Below are 25,867 nucleotides of genomic sequence, written 5' to 3'. Positions count from 1 at the left end.
AACAGTGTAGAGACATGTTGAAGACGAAGGCCATGCAGCTGAAACAGAGAGTTTAAACTTTGTTTTCAGTGAACATGCCATACAAAATGGCATTTTAAATAATTATATGAAGAGTGCCTTGGTCCTCCTTTCTTTCTAAGGATTTTTAAGCCTTGAGACAATTGAGACATGGATTGTATGTGTGCCATTCAGAGGGTCAATGGGCAAGACAAAAGATTCCTGTGTGTATCAAGAATGGTCCACCACCCAAAGGACATCCAGCCAACTTGACAACTGTGGGAAACATTGGAGCCAACATGGGTCAGCATCCCTGTGGAACACTTGACACCCTGCAAAGTCCATGGCCCGACATATTGAGGCTGTTGAGGTGTTCCTAATGTTTGGTATTCTCAGTGTATGGTCTAATTTAACCCTACAAGACATACGGGCATGTAGTTCTGTTACCATTTAATAGAAAGGACGTGAGACAGAATTCATGTACCGGCTCAGCTACACTACAGCTATCGGGCGTTCGGCATTGGCTTCACACATTGAGGGAATGTATCAAGAATGGTCCACCACCCAAAGGACATCCAGATAATTTTACAACTGTGGGTCAACATGTGCCAGCATCCCTGTGGAACACTTGACACCCTGCAAAGTCCATGGCCCGACATATTGAGGCTGTTCTGAGGACAAAGGGGGGAATGGGGGGGGGGGCGTAACTCAATATTAGGAATATTGACTTAATGTTTTGTGCACTCAGTGTATAGTCTTCTATGGTGTTCCACAGTGATCCTCACCTGCTTGTTCTCGTGGTACTGGCCCAGCAGAGCATAGGGGCAGTAGGAGATACTCATGGAGATGATGCCCATGGTGCTGATCATCACCATGGCAACGTAGACGTTAGGGAAGATCGCCATGACTGCAGTTCCCAGGGAGAAGCTCAGAGTACCCAGGATGTAGATCACCTTAATGCTCAGGTCGTAGTTGTCCAGGTATTTCTGTAGCACAGCTGTCAACAAATACAACATACGCAACATTATTGAGTTGGCACAAATTAGTTGCATTAAGTAGCACGTACTTAGTACTCACTATACTGGTTGTGAGTCAAGACCTCACTCTTTGGTATACACGTCGCTGTCCGTACCCTACACGTTGCTGTTCGTACCGTACACATTGCTGTTCATACTGTACACGTTGCTGTTCATACCGTACACGTTGCTGCTCATACCGTACACGTCGCTGTCCGTACCCTACACGTTGCTGTTCGTACCGTACACATTGCTGTTCATACTGTACACGTTGCTGTTCATACCGTACACGTTGCTGCTCATACCGTACACGTTGCTGCTCATACCGTACACGTTGCTGCTCATACCGTACACGTTGCTGCTCATACCGTACACGTTGCTGCTCATACCGTACACGTTGCTGCTCATACCGTACACGTTGCTGCTCATACCGTACACGTTGCTGCTCATACCGTACACGTTGCTGTCCATACTGTACACGTTGCTGTTCACATTGCTGTCCATACCGTACACGTTGCTGTCCGTACGGTACACGTTGCTGTCCATTTTGCTGTCCATACCGTACACGTTGCTGTCCGTACGGTACACGTTGCTGTCCATTTTGCTGTCCGTACCGTACACGTTGCTGTCCATTTTGCTGTCCGTACACGTTGCTGCTCATACCGTACACGTTGCTGTTCATACCGTTCACGTTGCTGTCCATACCGTACACGTTGCTGCTCATACCGTACACGTTGCTGTTCATACCGTACACGTTGCTATTCATACCGTAGACGTTGCTGTCCATACTGTACACGTTGCTGTTCACATTGCTGTCCATACTGTCCATTTTGCTGTCCATACCGTACACGTTGCTGTCCGTACGGTACACGTTGCTGTCCATTTTGCTGTCCGTACCGTACACGTTGCTGTCCATTTTGCTGTCCGTACCGTACACGTTGCTGTCCGTACGGTACACGTTGCTGGCCGTACCATACACGTTGCTGTCCGTACCATACACATTGCTGTCCACCTTGCTGTCCATACCGTACACGTTGCGGTTCATACCGTACACGTTGCTGTTAATGTTGCTGTTCATACTGTACAGGTTGCTGTCCATTTTGCTGTACATATCGTACACGTTGCTGTTAATGTTGCTGTTCATACTGTACACGCTGCTGTCCATTTTGCTGTTAATACCGTACACGTTGCTGTCTGTACGGTACACGTTGCTGTCCATTTTGCTGTCCATACCGTACACGTTGCGGTTCATACCGTACACGTTGCTGTCCGTAAGGTACACGTTGCTGTTCATTTTGCTGGCCGTACCATACACGTTGCTGTCCATACCGTACACGTTGCTGTCCGTACCGTACAAGTTGCTGGCCGTACCGTACACGTTGCTGGCCGTACCGTACACGTTGCTGTCCATTTTGCTGTCCGTACGGTACAAGTTACTGTTCATTTTGCTGTCCGTACACGTTGCTGTTCATACCGTACACGTTGCTGTCCGTACGGTACACGTTGCTGTTCATTTTGCTGTCCGTACCGTACACGTTGCTGTCCATACCGTCCACGTTGCTGTTCATTTTGCTGTACACACCGTACACGTTGCTGTCCATACTGTACACGCTGCTGTCCATACTGTACACATTGCTGTCCATACCGTACACCTTGCTGTCCATACCTTACACCTTGCTGTACAGGTTGCTGTTCACGTTGCTGTCCATACCGTGCACCTTGCTGTCCATACCGTGCACGTTGCTGTCCATACCGTACACGTTGCTGTCCATTTTGCAGTACATATCGTACACGTTGCTGTCCATTTTGCTGTTAATACCGTACACACCGTACACGTTGCTGTCCATACTGTACACGCTGCTGTCCATACTGTACACATTGCTGTACAGGTTGCTGTTCACGTTGCCGTCCATACCGTACACCTTGCTGTCCATACCGTACACCTTGCTGTTCATACCGTACACCTTGCTGTCCATAACGTACACCTTGCTGTCTATACCGTACACCTTGCTGTCCACGTTGCTGTTCACGTTGCCGTCCATGCCATACACGTTGCAGTCCATACAGTACACGTTGCTGTCCACGTTGCTGTCCATACTGTACACGTTGCTGTCCATACCGTACACCTTGCTGTCCATACCGTACACCTTGCTGTCCATACCGTACACCTTGCTGTCCATACCGTACACCTTGCTGTCCATACCGTACACCTTGCTGTCTATACCGTACACCTTGCTGTCCATACCGTGCACCTTGCTGTCCATACCGTACACGTTGCTGTTAATGTTCATACTGTACACGTTGCTGTCCATTTTGCTGTACATATCGTACATGTTGCTGTCCATTTTGCTGTTAATACCGTACACACCGTACACGTTGCTGTCCATACTGTACACGCTGCTGTCCATACTGTACAGGCTGCTGTTCACGTTGCCGTCTATACCGTACACGTTGCCGTCCATACTGTACAGGCTGCTGTTCACGTTGCTATCCATATTGCTGTCCATACTGTACACGTTGCTGTTCATACCGTCCACGTTGCAGTCCATACCATACACGTTGCTGTCCATACAGTACACACAGTACACGTTGCTGTCCATACCGTACAGGTTGCTGTCCACATTGCTGTCCATACTGTACACGTTGCTGTCCACCTTGCTGTCCATACCGTACACCTTGCTGTCCATCCCGTACACCTTGCTGTCCACGTTGCTGTCCATACCGTCCACGTTGCTGTCCATACCGTCCACGTTGCTGTCCATACCGTCCACGTTGCTGTCCATACCGTACACCTTGCTGTCCATACCGTGCACGTTGCTGTCCATACCGTGCACGTTGCTGTCCATACCGTGCATGTTGCTGTTCACGTTGCTGTCCGTACTGTCCACGTTGCTGTCCGTACTGTACAAGTTGCTGTCCACATTGCTGTCCATACCGTCCACGTTGCCGTCCATACCGTGCACGTTGCCGTCCATACCGTGCACGTTGCCGTCCATACCGTGCACGTTGCCGTCCATACCGTACACGTTGCCGTCCATACTACTGTCCACGTTGCTGTCCATACTACTGTCCACGTTGCTGTCCATACTACTGTCCACGTTGCTGTCCATTTTGCTGTCCATACAGTACACACAGTACACGTTGCTGTCCATACCGTACACCTTGCTGTCCATACCGTACACCTTGCTGTCCATACCGTACACCTTGCTGTCCATACTGTACAGGCTGCTGTTCACGTTGCTGTCCATACCGTGCACGTTGCTGTCCATACCGTGCACGTTGCTGTTCACGTTGCTTTCCATACTGTCCACGTTGCTGTCCATACTGTACACCTTGCTGTCCACGTTGCTGTCCGTACCGTCCACATTGCCGTCCATACCGTCCACATTGCCGTCCATACCGTCCACGTTGCCGTCCATACCGTACACGTTGCTGTCCATACCGTGCACGTTGCTGTCCATACTGTACAGGCTGCTGTTCACGTTGCTGTCCATACCGTGCACGTGGCTGTCCATACCGTGCATGTTGCTGTTCACGTTGCTTTCCATACTGTCCACGTTGCTGTCCATACTGTACACCTTGCTGTCCACATTGCTGTCCATACCGTCCATGTTGCCGTCCATACCGTGCACGTTGCTGTCCATACCGTACACCTTGCTGTCTACACTGTACACCTTGCTGTCCATACTGTACACCTTGCTGTCCATACTGTACACCTTGCTGTCCATACTGTACACCTTGCTGTCCACGTTGCCGTCCATGTTGCCGTCCATACCGTGCACGTTGCTGTCCATACCGTGCACGTTGCTGTCCATACCGTACACCTTGCTGTCCACACTGTACACCTTGCTGTCCACACTGTACACCTTGCTGTACACCTTGCTGTCCGTACTATCCACGTTGCTGTCCATACGTCCATGTTGCCGTCCATACCATACACGTTGCTGTCCATACCGTGCACGTTGCTGTCCATACTGTACAGGCTGCTGTTCATGTTGCTGTCCATACCGTGCATGTTGCTGTTCACGTTGCTTTCCATACTGTCCACGTTGCTGTCCTTGTTGCTGTCCCTGTTGCTGTCCATACCGTGCACGTTGCTGTCCATACCGTGCACGTTGCTGTCCATACTGTGCACGTTGCTGTCCATGTTGCTGTCCATACCGTGCATGTTGCTGTTCACGTTGCTTTCCATACTGTCCACGTTGCTGTCCACGTTGCTGTCCATACCGTGCACGTTGTTGTCCATACCGTGCACGTTGCTGTCAATACCGTGCACGTTGCTGTCCATACCGTGCACGTTGCTGTCCATACTGTGCACGTTGCTGTCCATACTGTGCACGTTGCTGTCCATGTTGCTGTCCATACCGTCCAGGTTGCTGTCCATACCGTCCAGGTTGCTGTCCATACCGTACATGTTGCTGTTCCCGTTGCTTTCCATACTGTCCACGTTGCTGTCCATACCGTCCAGGTTGCTGTCCATACCGTACATGTTGCTGTTCCCGTTGCTGTCCATATGTCCACGTTGCTGTTCATCCTGTACACGTTGCTGTCCATTTTGCTGTACATACCGTACAGGTTGCTGTCCATACTGTACACGTTGCCATTCACGTTGCCGTCCACACTGTCCACGTTGCTTTCCACACTGTATTTCTCTAAGGAGTAGGACCTACCTGAGCAGACTGCAGCGGTAGCAGCATAGACAACCAGTCCCCAGCAGCCCATCTGAACCCCTTTATGGTAGTTCTGCAGGTCAGTGGAGTTAGCAGGAGCCTAGACAGAGAAAATAGAACATATAGAAGTCCATAAACTCCAAAATCAATTTGCACCACAAAATTGTGCATATTATCAGATTTAACATTTTGTCCCATTAAAAACATTACATCGGCATTTAAAAAAACTTGAGCCCTTGTCAGTAGACCTAGTGATTGAGGGTTCCCTGTCCTGTAGAGGAGAAACAGAGACCTAGTGATTGAGGGTTCCCTGTCCTGTAGAGGAGAAACAGAGACCTAGTGATTCTGAGGGTTCCCTGTTCTGTAGAGGAGAAACAGAGACCTAGTGATTGAGGGTTCCCTGTCCTGTAGAGGAGAAACAGAGACCTAGTGATTCTGAGGGTTCCCTGTCCTGTAGAGGAGTAACAGAGACCTAGTGATTCTGAGGGTTCCCTGTCCTGTAGAGGAGTAACAGAGACCTAGTGATTCTGAGGGTTCCCTGTCCTGTAGAGGAGAAACAGAGACCTAGTGATTGAGGGTTCCCTGTCCTGTAGAGGAGTAACAGAGACCTAATGATTGAGGGTTCCCTGTCCTGTAGAGGAGTAACAGAGACCTAGTGATTCTGAGGGTTCCCTGTCCTGTAGAGGAGAAACAGAGACCTAATGATTGAGGGTTCCCTGTCCTGTAGAGGAGTAACAGAGACCTAGTGATTCTGAGGGTTCCCTGTCCTGTAGAGGAGAAACAGAGACCTAATGATTGAGGGTTCCCTGTCCTGTAGAGGAGAAACAGAGACCTAGTGATTCTGAGGGTTCCCTGTCCTGTAGAGGAGTAACAGAGACCTAGTGATTCTGAGGGTTCCCTGTCCTGTAGAGGAGTAACAGAGACCTAGTGATTCTGAGGGTTCCCTGTCCTGTAGAGGAGAAACAGAGACCTAGTGATTCTGAGGGTTCCCTGTCCTGTAGAGGAGTAACAGAGACCTAATGATTGAGGGTTCCCTGTCCTGTAGAGGAGTAACAGAGACCTAGCGATTCTGAGGGTTCCCTGTCCTGTAGAGGAGAAACAGAGACCTAATGATTGAGGGTTCCCTGTCCTGTAGAGGAGTAACAGAGACCTAGTGATTGAGGGTTCCCTGTCCTGTAGAGGAGTAACAGAGACCTAGTGATTCTGAGGGTTCCCTGTCCTGTAGAGGAGAAACAGAGACCTAGTGATTCTGAGGGTTCCCTGTCCTGGAGAGGAGAAACAGAGACCTAGTGATTCTGAGGGTTCCCTGTCCTGTAGAGGAGTAACAGAGACCTAGTGATTCTGAGGGTTCCCTATCCTGTAGAGGAGAAACAGAGACCTAGTGATTCTGAGGGTTCCCTGTCCTGGAGAGGAGAAACAGAGACCTAGTGATTCTGAGGGTTCCCTGTCCTGTAGAGGAGTAACAGAGACCTAGTGATTGAGGGTTCCCTGTCCTGTAGAGGAGTAACAGAGACCTAGTGATTGAGGGTTCCCTGTCCTGTAGAGGAGTAACAGAGACCTAATGATTCTGAGGGTTCCCTGTCCTGTAGAGGAGAAACAGAGACCTAGTGATTCTGAGGGTTCCCTGTCCTGTAGAGGAGTAACAGAGACCTAGTGATTCTGGGGGTTCCCTGTCCTGTAGAGGAGAAACAGAGACCTAGTGATTCTGAGGGTTCCCTGTCCTGTAGAGGAGTAACAGAGACCTAGTGATTGAGGGTTCCCTGTCCTGTAGAGGAGTAACAGAGACCTAGTGATTCTGAGGGTTCCCTGTCCTGTAGAGGAGAAACAGAGACCTAGTGATTCTGAGGGTTCCCTGTCCTGTAGAGGAGTAACAGAGACCTAGTGATTGAGGGTTCCCTGTCCTGTAGAGGAGTAACAGAGACCTAGTGATTCTGAGGGTTCCCTGTCCTGTAGAGGAGTAACAGAGACCTAGTGATTGAGGGTTCCCTGTCCTGTAGAGGAGAAACAGAGACCTAATGATTGAGGGTTCCCTGTCCTGTAGAGGAGAAACAGAGACCTAGTGATTGAGGGTTCCCTGTCCTGTAGAGGAGTAACAGAGACCTAATGATTGAGGGTTCCCTGTCCTGTAGAGGAGTAACAGAGACCTAGTGATTGAGGGTTCCCTGTCCTGTAGAGGAGAAACAGAGACCTAGTGATTGAGGGTTCCCTGTCCTGTAGAGGAGAAACAGAGACCTAATGATTGAGGGTTCCCTGTCCTGTAGAGGAGAAACAGAGACCTAGTGATTCTGAGGGTTCCCTATCCTGTAGAGGAGAAACAGAGACCTAGTGATTCTGAGGGTTCCCTGTCCTGTAGAGGAGAAACAGAGACCTAGTGATTGAGGGTTCCCTGTCCTGTAGAGGAGTAACAGAGACCTAATGATTGAGGGTTCCCTGTCCTGTAGAGGAGTAACAGAGACCTAGTGATTGAGGGTTCCCTGTCCTGTAGAGGAGAAACAGAGACCTAGTGATTGAGGGTTCCCTGTCCTGTAGAGGAGAAACAGAGACCTAATGATTGAGGGTTCCCTGTCCTGTAGAGGAGTAACAGAGACCTAGTGATTCTGAGGGTTCCCTGTCCTGTAGAGGAGAAACAGAGACCTAATGATTGAGGGTTCCCTGTCCTGTAGAGGAGAAACAGAGACCTAGTGATTCTGAGGGTTCCCTGTCCTGGAGAGGAGAAACAGAGACCTAATGATTGAGGGTTCCCTGTCCTGTAGAGGAGTAACAGAGACCTAGTGATTGAGGGTTCCCTGTCCTGTAGAGGAGAAACAGAGACCTAGTGATTCTGAGGGTTCCCTGTCCTGTAGAGGAGAAACAGAGACCTAGTGATTCTGAGGGTTCCCTGTCCTGTAGAGGAGAAACAGAGACCTAGTGATTGAGGGTTCCCTGTCCTGTAGAGGAGAAACAGAGACCTAGTGATTCTGAGGGTTCCCTATCCTGTAGAGGAGAAACAGAGACCTAGTGATTGAGGGTTCCCTGTCCTGTAGAGGAGAAACAGAGACCTAGTGATTGAGGGTTCCCTGTCCTGTAGAGGAGTAACAGAGACCTAATGATTGAGGGTTCCCTGTCCTGTAGAGGAGTAACAGAGACCTAGTGATTGAGGGTTCCCTGTCCTGTAGAGGAGAAACAGAGACCTAGTGATTGAGGGTTCCCTGTCCTGTAGAGGAGAAACAAAGACCTAATGATTGAGGGTTCCCTGTCCTGTAGAGGAGTAACAGAGACCTAGTGATTGAGGGTTCCCTGTCCTGTAGAGGAGTAACAGAGACCTAGTGATTCTGAGGGTTCCCTGTCCTGTAGAGCAGTAACAGAGACCTAGTGATTCTGAGGGTTCCCTGTCCTGTAGAGGAGTAAAAGAGACCTAGTGATTCTGAGGGTTCCCTGTCCTGTAGAGGAGTAACAGAGACCTAGTGATTGAGGGTTCCCTGTCCTGTAGAGGAGTAAAAGAGACCTAGTGATTCTGAGGGTTCCCTGTCCTGTAGAGGAGAAACAGAGACCTAATGATTGAGGGTTCCCTGTCCTGTAGAGGAGTAACAGAGACCTAGTGATTCTGAGGGTTCCCTGTCCTGTAGAGGAGAAACAGAGACCTAATGATTGAGGGTTCCCTGTCCTGTAGAGGAGAAACAGAGACCTAGTGATTCTGAGGGTTCCCTGTCCTGTAGAGGAGAAACAGAGACCTAATGATTGAGGGTTCCCTGTCCTGTAGAGGAGTAACAGAGACCTAGTGATTGAGGGTTCCCTGTCCTGTAGAGGAGAAACAGAGACCTAGTGATTCTGAGGGTTCCCTGTCCTGTAGAGGAGAAACAGAGACCTAGTGATTCTGAGGGTTCCCTGTCCTGTAGAGGAGTAACAGAGACCTAGTGATTGAGGGTTCCCTGTCCTGTAGAGGAGTAACAGAGACCTAGTGATTCTGAGGGTTCCCTGTCCTGTAGAGGAGAAACAGAGACCTAGTGATTCTGAGGGTTCCCTGTCCTGGAGAGGAGAAACAGAGACCTAGTGATTCTGAGGGTTCCCTGTCCTGGAGAGGAGAAACAGAGACCCTGTTCCCTGTCCTGTAGAGGAGTAACAGAGACCTAGTGATTCTGAGGGTTCCCTGTCCTGGAGAGGAGAAACAGAGACCTAGTGATTCTGAGGGTTCCCTGTCCTGTAGAGGAGTAACAGAGACCTAGTGATTGAGGGTTCCCTGTCCTGTAGAGGAGAAACAGAGACCTAGTGATTGAGGGTTCCCTGTCCTGTAGAGGAGTAACAGAGACCTAGTGATTGAGGGTTCCCTGTCCTGTAGAGGAGAGACCTAACAGAGACCTAGTGATGATTGTCCTGAGGGTTCCCTGTCCTGTAGAGGAGAAACAGAGACCTAGTGATTCTGAGGGTTCCCTGTCCTGTAGAGGAGTAACAGAGAGATTGAGGGTTCCCTGTCCTGTAGAGAGTAACCTAGTGATTCTGAGGGTTCCCTGTCCTGTAGAGGAGAAACAGAGACCTAGTGATTCTGAGGGTTCCCTGTCCTGTAGAGGAGTAACAGAGACCTAGTGATTGAGGGTTCCCTGTCCTGTAGAGGAGTAACAGAGACCTAGTGATTCTGAGGGTTCCCTGTCCTGTAGAGGAGAAACAGAGACCTAGTGATTCTGAGGGTTCCCTGTCCTGTAGAGGAGTAACAGAGACCTAGTGATTGAGGGTTCCCTGTCCTGTAGAGGAGTAACAGAGACCTAGTGATTCTGAGGGTTCCCTGTCCTGTAGAGGAGTAACAGAGACCTAGTGATTGAGGGTTCCCTGTCCTGTAGAGGAGTAACAGAGACCTAGTGATTCTGAGGGTTCCCTGTCCTGTAGAGGAGAAACAGAGACCTAGTGATTCTGAGGGTTCCCTGTCCTGTAGAGGAGTAAAAGAGACCTAGTGATTCTGAGGGTTCCCTGTCCTGTAGAGGAGAAACAGAGACCTAGTGATTCTGAGGGTTCCCTGTCCTGTAGAGGAGTAACAGAGACCTAGTGATTCTGAGGGTTCCCTGTCCTGTAGAGGAGTAACAGAGACCTAGATATTCTGAGGGTTCCCTGTCCTGTAGAGGAGTAACAGAGACCTAGTGATTGAGGGTTCCCTGTCCTGTAGAGGAGTAACAGAGACCTAGTGATTCTGAGGGTTCCCTGTCCTGTAGAGGAGAAACAGAGACCTAGTGATTCTGAGGGTTCCCTGTCCTGTAGAGGAGTAAAAGAGACCTAGTGATTCTGAGGGTTCCCTGTCCTGTAGAGGAGTAACAGAGACCTAGTGATTGAGGGTTCCCTGTCCTGTAGAGGAGTAAAAGAGACCTAGTGATTCTGAGGGTTCCCTGTCCTGTAGAGCAGTAACAGAGACCTAGTGATTCTGAGGGTTCCCTGTCCTGTAGAGGAGTAAAAGAGACCTAGTGATTCTGAGGGTTCCCTGTCCTGTAGAGGAGTAACAGAGACCTAGTGATTGAGGGTTCCCTGTCCTGTAGAGGAGTAAAAGAGACCTAGTGATTCTGAGGGTTCCCTGTCCTGTAGAGGAGTAACAGAGACCTAGTGATTGAGGGTTCCCTGTCCTGTAGAGGAGAAACAGAGACCTAGTGATTCTGAGGGTTCCCTGTCCTGTAGAGGAGTAACAGAGACCTAGAGATTCTGAGGGTTCCCTGTCCTGTAGAGGAGTAACAGAGACCTAGTGATTGAGGGTTCCCTGTCCTGTAGAGGAGAAACAGAGACCTAGTGATTCTGAGGGTTCCCTGTCCTGTAGAGGAGAAACAGAGACCTAGTGATTCTGAGGGTTCCCTGTCCTGTAGAGGAGAAACAGAGACCTAGTGATTCTGAGGGTTCCCTGTCCTGTAGAGGAGAAACAGAGACCTAGTGATTCTGAGGGTTCCCTATCCTGTAGAGGAGAAACAGAGACCTAGTGATTCTGAGGGTTCCCTGTCCTGTAGAGGAGTAACAGAGACCTAGTGATTGAGGGTTCCCTGTCCTGTAGAGGAGTTAGTGATTCTGAGGGTTCCCTGTCCTGTAGAGGAGAAACAGAGACCTAGTGATTGAGGGTTCCCTGTCCTGTAGAGGAGTAACAGAGACCTAGTGATTGAGGGTTCCCTGTCCTGTAGAGGAGTAACAGAGACCTAGTGATTCTGAGGGTTCCCTATCCTGTAGAGGAGAAACAGAGACCTAATGATTGAGGGTTCCCTGTCCTGTAGAGCAGAGGAGTAACAGAGACCTAGTGATTCTGAGGGTTCCCTGTCCTGTAGAGGAGAAACAGAGACCTAGTGATTCTGAGGGTTCCCTGTCCTGTAGAGGAGAAACAGAGACCTAGTGATTCTGAGGGTTCCCTGTCCTGTAGAGGAGAAACAGAGACCTAGTGATTGAGGGTTCCCTGTCCTGTAGAGGAGTAACAGAGACCTAATGATTGAGGGTTCCCTGTCCTGTAGAGCAGTAACAGAGACCTAGTGATTCTGAGGGTTCCCTGTCCTGTAGAGGAGTAACAGAGACCTAGTGATTCTGAGGGTTCCCTGTCCTGTAGAGGAGAAACAGAGACCTAGTGATTCTGAGGGTTCCCTGTCCTGTAGAGGAGTAACAGAGACCTAGTGATTGAGGGTTCCCTGTCCTGTAGAGGAGTAACAGAGACCTAATGATTGAGGGTTCCCTGTCCTGTAGAGCAGTAACAGAGACCTAGTGATTCTGAGGGTTCCCTGTCCTGTAGAGGAGTAACAGAGACCTAGTGATTCTGAGGGTTCCCTGTCCTGTAGAGGAGAAACAGAGACCTAGTGATTCTGAGGGTTCCCTGTCCTGTAGAGGAGTAACAGAGACCTAATGATTGAGGGTTCCCTGTCCTGTAGAGCAGTAACAGAGACCTAGTGATTCTGAGGGTTCCCTGTCCTGTAGAGGAGTAACAGAGACCTAGTGATTCTGAGGGTTCCCTGTCCTGTAGAGGAGAAACAGAGACCTAGTGATTGAGGGTTCCCTGTCCTGTAGAGGAGTAACAGAGACCTAGTGATTCTGAGGGTTCCCTGTCCTGTAGAGGAGTAACAGAGACCTAGTGATTGAGGGTTCCCTGTCCTGTAGAGGAGAAACAGAGACCTAGTGATTCTGAGGGTTCCCTGTCCTGTAGAGGAGAAACAGAGACCTAGTGATTGAGGGTTCCCTGTCCTGTAGAGGAGTAACAGAGACCTAGTGATTCTGAGGGTTCCCTGTCCTGTAGAGGAGTAACAGAGACCTAGTGATTCTGAGGGTTCCCTGTCCTGTAGAGGAGAAACAGAGACCTAGTGATTCTGAGGGTTCCCTGTCCTGTAGAGGAGTAACAGAGACCTAGTGATTCTGAGGGTTCCCTGTCCTGTAGAGGAGTAACAGAGACCTAGTGATTGAGGGTTCCCTGTCCTGTAGAGGAGAAACAGAGACCTAGTGATTGAGGGTTCCCTGTCCTGTAGAGGAGTAACAGAGACCTTGTGATTCTGAGGGTTCCCTGTCCTGTAGAGGAGAAACAGAGACCTAGTGATTGAGGGTTCCCTGTCCTGTAGAGGAGTAACAGAGACCTAGTGATTCTGAGGGTTCCCTGTCCTGTAGAGGAGTAACAGAGACCTAGTGATTCTGAGGGTTCCCTGTCCTGTAGAGGAGAAACAGAGACCTAGTGATTCTGAGGGTTCCCTGTCCTGTAGAGGAGTAACAGAGACCTAGTGATTCTGAGGGTTCCCTGTCCTGTAGAGGAGAAACAGAGACCTAGTGATTCTGAGGGTTCCCTGTCCTGTAGAGGAGAAACAGAGACCTAGTGATTGAGGGTTCCCTGTCCTGTAGAGGAGTAACAGAGACCTAGTGATTGAGGGTTCCCTGTCCTGTAGAGGAGTAACAGAGACCTAGTGATTGAGGGTTCCCTGTCCTGTAGAGGAGAAACAGAGACCTAGTGATTCTGAGGGTTCCCTGTCCTGTAGAGGAGAAACAGAGACCTAGTGATTCTGAGGGTTCCCTGTCCTGTAGAGGAGTAACAGAGACCTAGTGATTCTGAGGGTTCCCTGTCCTGTAGAGGAGTAACAGAGACCTAGTGATTCTGAGGGTTCCCTGTCCTGTAGAGGAGTAACAGAGACCTAGTGATTCTGAGGGTTCCCTGTCCTGTAGAGGAGTAACAGAGACCTAGTGATTCTGAGGGTTCCCTGTCCTGTAGAGGAGTAACAGAGACCTAGTGATTCTGAGGGTTCCCTGTCCTGTAGAGGAGTAAAAGAGACCTAGTGATTGAGGGTTCCCTGTCCTGTAGAGGAGTAACAGAGACCTAGTGATTCTGAGGGTTCCCTGTCCTGTAGAGGAGAAACAGAGACCTAGTGATTCTGAGGGTTCCCTGTCCTGTAGAGGAGAAACAGAGACCTAGTGATTCTGAGGGTTCCCTGTCCTGTAGAGGAGAAACAGAGACCTAGTGATTCTGAGGGTTCCCTGTCCTGTAGAGGAGTAACAGAGACCTAGTGATTGAGGGTTCCCTGTCCTGTAGAGGAGTAAAAGAGACCTAGTGATTCTGAGGGTTCCCTGTCCTGTAGAGGAGAAACAGAGACCTAGTGATTCTGAGGGTTCCCTGTCCTGTAGAGGAGTAACAGAGACCTAGTGATTGAGGGTTCCCTGTCCTGTAGAGGAGTAACAGAGACCTAGTGATTGAGGGTTCCCTGTCCTGTAGAGGAGTAACAGAGACCTAGTGATTCTGAGGGTTCCCTGTCCTGTAGAGGAGTAACAGAGACCTAGTGATTCTGAGGGTTCCCTGTCCTGTAGAGGAGTAACAGAGACCTAATGATTGAGGGTTCCCTGTTCTGTAGAGGAGTAACAGAGACCTAGTGATTCTGAGGGTTCCCTGTCCTGTAGAGGAGTAACAGAGACCTAGTGATTGAGGGTTCCCTGTTCTGTAGAGGAGTAACAGAGACCTAGTGATTGAGGGTTCCCTGTCCTGTAGAGCAGTAACAGAGACCTAGTGATTCTGAGGGTTCCCTGTCCTGTAGAGGAGAAACAGAGACCTAGTGATTCTGAGGGTTCCCTGTCCTGTAGAGCAGTAACAGAGACCTAGTGATTCTGAGGGTTCCCTGTCCTGTAGAGGAGTAACAGAGACCTAGTGATTGAGGGTTCCCTGTCCTGTAGAGGAGAAACAGAGACCTAGTGATTCTGAGGGTTCCCTGTCCTGTAGAGGAGAAACAGAGACCTAGTGATTCTGAGGGTTCCCTATCCTGTAGAGGAGAAACAGAGACCTAGTGATTCTGAGGGTTCCCTGTCCTGTAGAGGAGAAACAGAGACCTAGTGATTGAGGGTTCCCTGTCCTGTAGAGGAGTAACAGAGACCTAATGATTGAGGGTTCCCTGTCCTGTAGAGCAGTAACAGAGACCTAGTGATTCTGAGGGTTCCCTGTCCTGTAGAGGAGTAACAGAGACCTAGTGATTCTGAGGGTTCCCTGTCCTGTAGAGGAGAAACAGAGACCTAGTGATTCTGAGGGTTCCCTGTCCTGTAGAGGAGTAACAGAGACCTAGTGATTGAGGGTTCCCTGTCCTGTAGAGGAGTAACAGAGACCTAATGATTGAGGGTTCCCTGTCCTGTAGAGCAGTAACAGAGACCTAGTGATTCTGAGGGTTCCCTGTCCTGTAGAGGAGTAACAGAGACCTAGTGATTCTGAGGGTTCCCTGTCCTGTAGAGGAGAAACAGAGACCTAGTGATTCTGAGGGTTCCCTGTCCTGTAGAGGAGTAACAGAGACCTAGTGATTGAGGGTTCCCTGTCCTGTAGAGGAGTAACAGAGACCTAGTGATTCTGAGGGTTCCCTGTCCTGTAGAGGAGAAACAGAGACCTAGTGATTGAGGGTTCCCTGTCCTGTAGAGGAGTAACAGAGACCTAGTGATTCTGAGGGTTCCCTGTCCTGTAGAGGAGTAACAGAGACCTAGTGATTGAGGGTTCCCTGTCCTGTAGAGGAGAAACAGAGACCTAGTGATTGAGGGTTCCCTGTCCTGTAGAGGAGTAACAGAGACCTTGTGATTCTGAGGGTTCCCTGTCCTGTAGAGGAGAAACAGAGACCTAGTGATTGAGGGTTCCCTGTCCTGTAGAGGAGTAACAGAGACCTAGTGATTCTGAGGGTTCCCTGTCCTGTAGAGGAGTAACAGAGACCTAGTGATTCTGAGGGTTCCCTGTCCTGTAGAGGAGAAACAGAGACCTAGTGATTCTGAGGGTTCCCTGTCCTGTAGAGGAGTAACAGAGACCTAGTGATTCTGAGGGTTCCCTGTCCTGTAGAGGAGAAACAGAGACCTAGTGATTCTGAGGGTTCCCTGTCCTGTAGAGGAGAAACAGAGACCTAGTGATTGAGGGTTCCCTGTCCTGTAGAGGAGTAACAGAGACCTAGTGATTGAGGGTTCCCTGTCCTGTAGAGGAGTAACAGAGACCTAGTGATTGAGGGTTCCCTGTCCTGTAGAGGAGAAACAGAGACCTAGTGATTCTGAGGGTTCCCTGTCCTGTAGAGGAGAAACAGAGACCTAGTGATTCTGAGGGTTCCCTGTCCTGTAGAGGAGTAACAGAGACCTAGTGATTCTGAGGGTTCCCTGTCCTGTAGAGGAGTAACAGAGACCTAGTGATTCTGAGGGTTCCCTGTCCTGTAGAGGAGTAACAGAGACCTAGTGATTCTGAGGGTTCCCTGTCCTGTAGAGGAGTAACAGAGACCTAGTGATTCTGAGGGTTCCCTGTCCTGTAGAGGAGTAACAGAGACCTAGTGATTCTGAGGGTTCCCTGTCCTGTAGAGGAGTAAAAGAGACCTAGTGATTGAGGGTTCCCTGTCCTGTAGAGGAGTAACAGAGACCTAGTGATTCTGAGGGTTCCCTGTCCTGTAGAGGAGAAACAGAGACCTAGTGATTCTGAGGGTTCCCTGTCCTGTAGAGGAGAAACAGAGACCTAGTGATTCTGAGGGTTCCCTGTCCTGTAGAGGAGAAACAGAGACCTAGTGATTCTGAGGGTTCCCTGTCCTGTAGAGGAGAAACAGAGACCTAGTGATTCTGAGGGTTCCCTGTCCTGTAGAGGAGAAACAGAGACCTAGTGATTCTGAGGGTTCCCTGTCCTGTAGAGGAGAAACAGAGACCTAGTGATTCTGAGGGTTCCCTGTCCTGTAGAGGAGTAACAGAGACCTAGTGATTGAGGGTTCCCTGTCCTGTAGAGGAGTAACAGAGACCTAGTGATTGAGGGTTCCCTGTCCTGTAGAGGAGTAACAGAGACCTAGTGATTGAGGGTTCCCTGTCCTGTAGAGGAGAAACAGAGACCTAGTGATTCTGAGGGTTCCCTGTCCTGTAGAGGAGAAACAGAGACCTAGTGATTCTGAGGGTTCCCTGTCCTGTAGAGGAGTAACAGAGACCTAGTGATTCTGAGGGTTCCCTGTCCTGTAGAGGAGTAACAGAGACCTAGTGATTCTGAGGGTTCCCTGTCCTGTAGAGGAGTAACAGAGACCTAGTGATTCTGAGGGTTCCCTGTCCTGTAGAGGAGTAACAGAGACCTAGTGATTCTGAGGGTTCCCTGTCCTGTAGAGGAGTAACAGAGACCTAGTGATTCTGAGGGTTCCCTGTCCTGTAGAGGAGTAAAAGAGACCTAGTGATTGAGGGTTCCCTGTCCTGTAGAGGAGTAACAGAGACCTAGTGATTCTGAGGGTTCCCTGTCCTGTAGAGGAGAAACAGAGACCTAGTGATTCTGAGGGTTCCCTGTCCTGTAGAGGAGAAACAGAGACCTAGTGATTCTGAGGGTTCCCTGTCCTGTAGAGGAGAAACAGAGACCTAGTGATTCTGAGGGTTCCCTGTCCTGTAGAGGAGAAACAGAGACCTAGTGATTCTGAGGGTTCCCTGTCCTGTAGAGGAGAAACAGAGACCTAGTGATTCTGAGGGTTCCCTGTCCTGTAGAGGAGAAACAGAGACCTAGTGATTCTGAGGGTTCCCTGTCCTGTAGAGGAGTAACAGAGACCTAGTGATTGAGGGTTCCCTGTCCTGTAGAGGAGTAAAAGAGACCTAGTGATTCTGAGGGTTCCCTGTCCTGTAGAGGAGAAACAGAGACCTAGTGATTCTGAGGGTTCCCTGTCCTGTAGAGGAGTAACAGAGACCTAGTGATTCTGAGGGTTCCCTGTCCTGTAGAGGAGTAACAGAGACCTAGTGATTGAGGGTTCCCTGTCCTGTAGAGGAGTAACAGAGACCTAGTGATTGAGGGTTCCCTGTCCTGTAGAGGAGTAACAGAGACCTAGTGATTCTGAGGGTTCCCTGTCCTGTAGAGGAGTAACAGAGACCTAGTGATTCTGAGGGTTCCCTGTCCTGTAGAGGAGTAACAGAGACCTAGTGATTGAGGGTTCCCTGTTCTGTAGAGGAGTAACAGAGACCTAGTGATTCTGAGGGTTCCCTGTCCTGTAGAGGAGTAACAGAGACCTAGTGATTGAGGGTTCCCTGTTCTGTAGAGGAGTAACAGAGACCTAGTGATTGAGGGTTCCCTGTCCTGTAGAGCAGTAACAGAGACCTAGTGATTCTGAGGGTTCCCTGTCCTGTAGAGGAGTAACAGAGACCTAGTGATTCTGAGGGTTCCCTGTCCTGTAGAGCAGTAACAGAGACCTAGTGATTCTGAGGGTTCCCTGTCCTGTAGAGGAGTAACAGAGACCTAGTGATTGAGGGTTCCCTGTCCTGTAGAGGAGAAACAGAGACCTAGTGATTCTGAGGGTTCCCTGTCCTGTAGAGGAGAAACAGAGACCTAGTGATTCTGAGGGTTCCCTGTCCTGTAGAGGAGAAACAGAGACCTAGTGATTCTGAGGGTTCCCTGTCCTGTAGAGGAGTAACAGAGACCTAGTGATTGAGGGTTCCCTGTCCTGTAGAGGAGAAACAGAGACCTAGTGATTCTGAGGGTTCCCTGTCCTGTAGAGGAGTAACAGAGACCTAGTGATTCTGAGGGTTCCCTGTCCTGTAGAGGAGAAACAGAGACCTAGTGATTCTGAGGGTTCCCTGTCCTGTAGAGGAGTAACAGAGACCTAGTGATTCTGAGGGTTCCCTGTCCTGTAGAGGAGAAACAGAGACCTAGTGATTGAGGGTTCCCTGTCCTGTAGAGGAGTAACAGAGACCTAGTGATTCTGAGGGTTCCCTGTCCTGTAGAGGAGAAACAGAGACCTAGTGATTGAGGGTTCCCTGTCCTGTAGAGGAGTAACAGAGACCTAGTGATTCTGAGGGTTCCCTGTCCTGTAGAGGAGAAACAGAGACCTAGTGATTCTGAGGGTTCCCTGTCCTGTAGAGGAGAAACAGAGACCTAGTGATTGAGGGTTCCCTGTTCTGTAGAGGAGTAACAGAGACCTAGTGATTCTGAGGGTTCCCTGTCCCGTAGAGGAGAAACAGAGACCTAGTGATTCTGAGGGTTCCCTGTCCTGTAGAGGAGAAACAGAGACCTAGTGATTCTGAGGGTTCCCTGTCCTGTAGAGGAGAAACAGAGACCTAGTGATTCTGAGGGTTCCCTGTCCTGTAGAGGGGTAACAGAGACCTAGTGATTGAGGGTTCCCTGTCCTGTAGAGGAGTAACAGAGACCTAGTGATTCTGAGGGTTCCCTGTCCTGTAGAGGAGTAACAGAGACCTAGTGATTCTGAGGGTTCCCTGTCCTGTAGAGGAGTAACAGAGACCTAGTGATTCTGAGGGTTCCCTGTCCTGTAGAGGAGAAACAGAGACCTAGTGATTCTGAGGGTTCCCTGTCCTGTAGAGGAGTAACAGAGACCTAGTGATTGAGGGTTCCCTGTCCTGTAGAGGAGAAACAGAGACCTAGTGATTCTGAGGGTTCCCTGTCCTGTAGAGGAGTAACAGAGACCTAGTGATTCTGAGGGTTCCCTGTCCTGTAGAGGAGAAACAGAGACCTAGTGATTCTGAGGGTTCCCTGTCCTGTAGAGGAGTAACAGAGACCTAGTGATTCTGAGGGTTCCCTGTCCTGTAGAGGAGAAACAGAGACCTAGTGATTGAGGGTTCCCTGTCCTGTAGAGGAGTAACAGAGACCTAGTGATTCTGAGGGTTCCCTGTCCTGTAGAGGAGAAACAGAGACCTAGTGATTGAGGGTTCCCTGTCCTGTAGAGGAGTAACAGAGACCTAGTGATTCTGAGGGTTCCCTGTCCTGTAGAGGAGAAACAGAGACCTAGTGATTCTGAGGGTTCCCTGTCCTGTAGAGGAGAAACAGAGACCTAGTGATTGAGGGTTCCCTGTTCTGTAGAGGAGTAACAGAGACCTAGTGATTCTGAGGGTTCCCTGTCCCGTAGAGGAGAAACAGAGACCTAGTGATTCTGAGGGTTCCCTGTCCTGTAGAGGAGAAACAGAGACCTAGTGATTCTGAGGGTTCCCTGTCCTGTAGAGGAGAAACAGAGACCTAGTGATTCTGAGGGTTCCCTGTCCTGTAGAGGGGTAACAGAGACCTAGTGATTGAGGGTTCCCTGTCCTGTAGAGGAGTAACAGAGACCTAGTGATTCTGAGGGTTCCCTGTCCTGTAGAGGAGTAACAGAGACCTAGTGATTCTGAGGGTTCCCTGTCCTGTAGAGGAGTAACAGAGACCTAGTGATTCTGAGGGTTCCCTGTCCTGTAGAGGAGAAACAGAGACCTAGTGATTCTGAGGGTTCCCTGTCCTGTAGAGGAGTAACAGAGACCTAATGATTCTGAGGGTTCCCTGTCCTGTAGAGGAGTAACAGAGACCTAATGATTCTGAGGGTTCCCTGTCCTGTAGAGGAGAAACAGAGACCTAGTGATTCTGAGGGTTCCCTGTCCTGTAGAGGAGTAACAGAGACCTAATGATTCTGAGGGTTCCCTGTCCTGTAGAGGAGTAACAGAGACCTAATGATTCTGAGGGTTCCCTGTCCTGTAGAGGAGTAACAGAGACCTAGTGATTCTGAGGGTTCCCTGTCCTGTAGAGGAGTAACAGAGACCTAGTGATTGAGGGTTCCCTGTCCTGTAGAGGAGTAACAGAGACCTAGTGATTGAGGGTTCCCTGTCCTGTAGAGGAGTAACAGAGACCTAGTGATTCTGAGGGTTCCCTGTCCTGTAGAGGAGTAACAGAGACCTAGTGATTCTGAGGGTTCCCTGTCCTGTAGAGGAGTAACAGAGACCTAGTGATTGAGGGTTCCCTGTTCTGTAGAGGAGTAACAGAGACCTAGTGATTCTGAGGGTTCCCTGTCCTGTAGAGGAGTAACAGAGACCTAGTGATTGAGGGTTCCCTGTTCTGTAGAGGAGTAACAGAGACCTAGTGATTGAGGGTTCCCTGTCCTGTAGAGCAGTAACAGAGACCTAGTGATTCTGAGGGTTCCCTGTCCTGTAGAGGAGTAACAGAGACCTAGTGATTCTGAGGGTTCCCTGTCCTGTAGAGCAGTAACAGAGACCTAGTGATTCTGAGGGTTCCCTGTCCTGTAGAGGAGTAACAGAGACCTAGTGATTGAGGGTTCCCTGTCCTGTAGAGGAGAAACAGAGACCTAGTGATTCTGAGGGTTCCCTGTCCTGTAGAGGAGAAACAGAGACCTAGTGATTCTGAGGGTTCCCTGTCCTGTAGAGGAGTAACAGAGACCTAGTGATTCTGAGGGTTCCCTGTCCTGTAGAGGAGTAACAGAGACCTAGTGATTCTGAGGGTTCCCTGTCCTGTAGAGGAGTAAAAGAGACCTAGTGATTGAGGGTTCCCTGTCCTGTAGAGGAGTAACAGAGACCTAGTGATTCTGAGGGTTCCCTGTCCTGTAGAGGAGAAACAGAGACCTAGTGATTCTGAGGGTTCCCTGTCCTGTAGAGGAGAAACAGAGACCTAGTGATTCTGAGGGTTCCCTGTCCTGTAGAGGAGAAACAGAGACCTAGTGATTCTGAGGGTTCCCTGTCCTGTAGAGGAGAAACAGAGACCTAGTGATTCTGAGGGTTCCCTGTCCTGTAGAGGAGAAACAGAGACCTAGTGATTCTGAGGGTTCCCTGTCCTGTAGAGGAGAAACAGAGACCTAGTGATTCTGAGGGTTCCCTGTCCTGTAGAGGAGAAACAGAGACCTAGTGATTCTGAGGGTTCCCTGTCCTGTAGAGGAGTAACAGAGACCTAGTGATTGAGGGTTCCCTGTCCTGTAGAGGAGTAAAAGAGACCTAGTGATTCTGAGGGTTCCCTGTCCTGTAGAGGAGAAACAGAGACCTAGTGATTCTGAGGGTTCCCTGTCCTGTAGAGGAGTAACAGAGACCTAGTGATTCTGAGGGTTCCCTGTCCTGTAGAGGAGTAACAGAGACCTAGTGATTGAGGGTTCCCTGTCCTGTAGAGGAGTAACAGAGACCTAGTGATTGAGGGTTCCCTGTCCTGTAGAGGAGTAACAGAGACCTAGTGATTCTGAGGGTTCCCTGTCCTGTAGAGGAGTAACAGAGACCTAGTGATTCTGAGGGTTCCCTGTCCTGTAGAGGAGTAACAGAGACCTAGTGATTGAGGGTTCCCTGTTCTGTAGAGGAGTAACAGAGACCTAGTGATTCTGAGGGTTCCCTGTCCTGTAGAGGAGTAACAGAGACCTAGTGATTGAGGGTTCCCTGTTCTGTAGAGGAGTAACAGAGACCTAGTGATTGAGGGTTCCCTGTCCTGTAGAGCAGTAACAGAGACCTAGTGATTCTGAGGGTTCCCTGTCCTGTAGAGGAGTAACAGAGACCTAGTGATTCTGAGGGTTCCCTGTCCTGTAGAGCAGTAACAGAGACCTAGTGATTCTGAGGGTTCCCTGTCCTGTAGAGGAGTAACAGAGACCTAGTGATTGAGGGTTCCCTGTCCTGTAGAGGAGAAACAGAGACCTAGTGATTCTGAGGGTTCCCTGTCCTGTAGAGGAGAAACAGAGACCTAGTGATTCTGAGGGTTCCCTGTCCTGTAGAGGAGAAACAGAGACCTAGTGATTCTGAGGGTTCCCTGTCCTGTAGAGGAGTAACAGAGACCTAGTGATTGAGGGTTCCCTGTCCTGTAGAGGAGAAACAGAGACCTAGTGATTCTGAGGGTTCCCTGTCCTGTAGAGGAGTAACAGAGACCTAGTGATTCTGAGGGTTCCCTGTCCTGTAGAGGAGAAACAGAGACCTAGTGATTCTGAGGGTTCCCTGTCCTGTAGAGGAGTAACAGAGACCTAGTGATTCTGAGGGTTCCCTGTCCTGTAGAGGAGAAACAGAGACCTAGTGATTGAGGGTTCCCTGTCCTGTAGAGGAGTAACAGAGACCTAGTGATTCTGAGGGTTCCCTGTCCTGTAGAGGAGAAACAGAGACCTAGTGATTGAGGGTTCCCTGTCCTGTAGAGGAGTAACAGAGACCTAGTGATTCTGAGGGTTCCCTGTCCTGTAGAGGAGAAACAGAGACCTAGTGATTCTGAGGGTTCCCTGTCCTGTAGAGGAGAAACAGAGACCTAGTGATTGAGGGTTCCCTGTTCTGTAGAGGAGTAACAGAGACCTAGTGATTATGAGGGTTCCCTGTCCCGTAGAGGAGAAACAGAGACCTAGTGATTCTGAGGGTTCCCTGTCCTGTAGAGGAGAAACAGAGACCTAGTGATTCTGAGGGTTCCCTGTCCTGTAGAGGAGAAACAGAGACCTAGTGATTCTGATGGTTCCCTGTCCTGTAGAGGGGTAACAGAGACCTAGTGATTGAGGGTTCCCTGTCCTGTAGAGGAGTAACAGAGACCTAGTGATTCCCTGTCCCGTAGAGGAGAAACAGAGACCTAGTGATTCTGAGGGTTCCCTGTCCTGTAGAGGAGAAACAGAGACCTAGTGATTCTGAGGGTTCCCTGTCCTGTAGAGGAGAAACAGAGACCTAGTGATTCTGATGGTTCCCTGTCCTGTAGAGGGGTAACAGAGACCTAGTGATTGAGGGTTCCCTGTCCTGTAGAGGAGTAACAGAGACCTAGTGATTCTGAGGGTTCCCTGTCCTGTAGAGGAGTAACAGAGACCTAGTGATTCTGAGGGTTCCCTGTCCTGTAGAGGAGTAACAGAGACCTAGTCTGAGGGTTCCCTGTCCTGTAGAGGAGAAACAGAGACCTAGTGATTCTGAGGGTTCCCTGTCCTGTAGAGGAGTAACAGAGACCTAGTGATTCTGAGGGTTCCCTGTCCTGTAGAGGAGTAACAGAGACCTAATGATTCTGATTCTGAGGGTTCCCTGTCCTGTAGAGGAGAAACAGAGACCTAGTGATTCTGAGGGTTCCCTGTCCTGTAGAGGAGTAACAGAGACCTAATGATTCTGAGGGTTCCCTGTCCTGTAGAGGAGTAACAGAGACCTAATGATTCTGAGGGTTCCCTGTCCTGTAGAGGAGTAACAGAGACCTAGTGATTCTGAGGGTTCCCTGTCCTGTAGAGGAGTAACAGAGACCTAGTGATTGAGGGTTCCCTGTCCTGTAGAGGAGTAACAGAGACCTAGTGATTGAGGGTTCCCTGTCCTGTAGAGGAGTAACAGAGACCTAGTGATTCTGAGGGTTCCCTGTCCTGTAGAGGAGTAACAGAGACCTAGTGATTCTGAGGGTTCCCTGTCCTGTAGAGGAGTAACAGAGACCTAGTGATTGAGGGTTCCCTGTTCTGTAGAGGAGTAACAGAGACCTAGTGATTCTGAGGGTTCCCTGTCCTGTAGAGGAGTAACAGAGACCTAGTGATTGAGGGTTCCCTGTTCTGTAGAGGAGTAACAGAGACCTAGTGATTGAGGGTTCCCTGTCCTGTAGAGCAGTAACAGAGACCTAGTGATTCTGAGGGTTCCCTGTCCTGTAGAGGAGTAACAGAGACCTAGTGATTCTGAGGGTTCCCTGTCCTGTAGAGCAGTAACAGAGACCTAGTGATTCTGAGGGTTCCCTGTCCTGTAGAGGAGTAACAGAGACCTAGTGATTGAGGGTTCCCTGTCCTGTAGAGGAGAAACAGAGACCTAGTGATTCTGAGGGTTCCCTGTCCTGTAGAGGAGAAACAGAGACCTAGTGATTCTGAGGGTTCCCTGTCCTGTAGAGGAGAAACAGAGACCTAGTGATTCTGAGGGTTCCCTGTCCTGTAGAGGAGTAACAGAGACCTAGTGATTGAGGGTTCCCTGTCCTGTAGAGGAGAAACAGAGACCTAGTGATTCTGAGGGTTCCCTGTCCTGTAGAGGAGTAACAGAGACCTAGTGATTCTGAGGGTTCCCTGTCCTGTAGAGGAGAAACAGAGACCTAGTGATTCTGAGGGTTCCCTGTCCTGTAGAGGAGTAACAGAGACCTAGTGATTCTGAGGGTTCCCTGTCCTGTAGAGGAGAAACAGAGACCTAGTGATTGAGGGTTCCCTGTCCTGTAGAGGAGTAACAGAGACCTAGTGATTCTGAGGGTTCCCTGTCCTGTAGAGGAGAAACAGAGACCTAGTGATTGAGGGTTCCCTGTCCTGTAGAGGAGTAACAGAGACCTAGTGATTCTGAGGGTTCCCTGTCCTGTAGAGGAGAAACAGAGACCTAGTGATTCTGAGGGTTCCCTGTCCCGTAGAGGAGAAACAGAGACCTAGTGATTCTGAGGGTTCCCTGTCCTGTAGAGGAGAAACAGAGACCTAGTGATTCTGAGGGTTCCCTGTCCTGTAGAGGAGAAACAGAGACCTAGTGATTCTGAGGGTTCCCTGTCCTGTAGAGGGGTAACAGAGACCTAGTGATTGAGGGTTCCCTGTCCTGTAGAGGAGTAACAGAGACCTAGTGATTCTGAGGGTTCCCTGTCCTGTAGAGGAGTAACAGAGACCTAGTGATTCTGAGGGTTCCCTGTCCTGTAGAGGAGTAACAGAGACCTAGTGATTCTGAGGGTTCCCTGTCCTGTAGAGGAGAAACAGAGACCTAGTGATTCTGAGGGTTCCCTGTCCTGTAGAGGAGTAACAGAGACCTAATGATTCTGAGGGTTCCCTGTCCTGTAGAGGAGTAACAGAGACCTAATGATTCTGAGGGTTCCCTGTCCTGTAGAGGAGAAACAGAGACCTAGTGATTCTGAGGGTTCCCTGTCCTGTAGAGGAGTAACAGAGACCTAATGATTCTGAGGGTTCCCTGTCCTGTAGAGGAGTAACAGAGACCTAATGATTCTGAGGGTTCCCTGTCCTGTAGAGGAGTAACAGAGACCTAGTGATTCTGAGGGTTCCCTGTCCTGTAGAGGAGAAACAGAGACCTAGTGATTGAGGGTTCCCTGTCCTGTAGAGCAGTAACAGAGACCTAGTGATTGAGGGTTCCCTGTCCTGTAGAGGAGTAACAGAGACCTAGTGATTGAGGGTT

General features: G+C 49.7%; 1 protein-coding gene across 4 annotated transcripts in view; it reads right to left on the bottom strand.

Moving 5' to 3' along the window:
• LOC139387377 (solute carrier family 45 member 4-like) overlaps window positions 1-25,867 on the bottom strand; it is a 42,590-nt gene that overhangs the window by 3,341 nt on the left and 13,382 nt on the right. For all 4 annotated transcript variants that reach the window (XM_071133535.1, XM_071133526.1, XM_071133518.1 and 1 more), the window contains 2 exons: window positions 5,684-5,783; window positions 783-994 (listed from right to left, as the gene is read on the bottom strand). In XM_071133535.1, the coding sequence (XP_070989636.1) occupies window positions 783-994; window positions 5,684-5,783 (312 nt within the window). The remainder of the gene's footprint in view (window positions 1-782; window positions 995-5,683; window positions 5,784-25,867) is intronic.

Source organism: Oncorhynchus clarkii, chromosome 3 (genome assembly GCF_045791955.1).
Source record: "Oncorhynchus clarkii lewisi isolate Uvic-CL-2024 chromosome 3, UVic_Ocla_1.0, whole genome shotgun sequence".
NCBI lineage: Eukaryota > Metazoa > Chordata > Actinopteri > Salmoniformes > Salmonidae > Oncorhynchus > Oncorhynchus clarkii.
The sequence above is the reverse complement of the archived record's forward strand: the minus strand, read 5'-3'. Positions and strand labels throughout refer to the sequence as shown.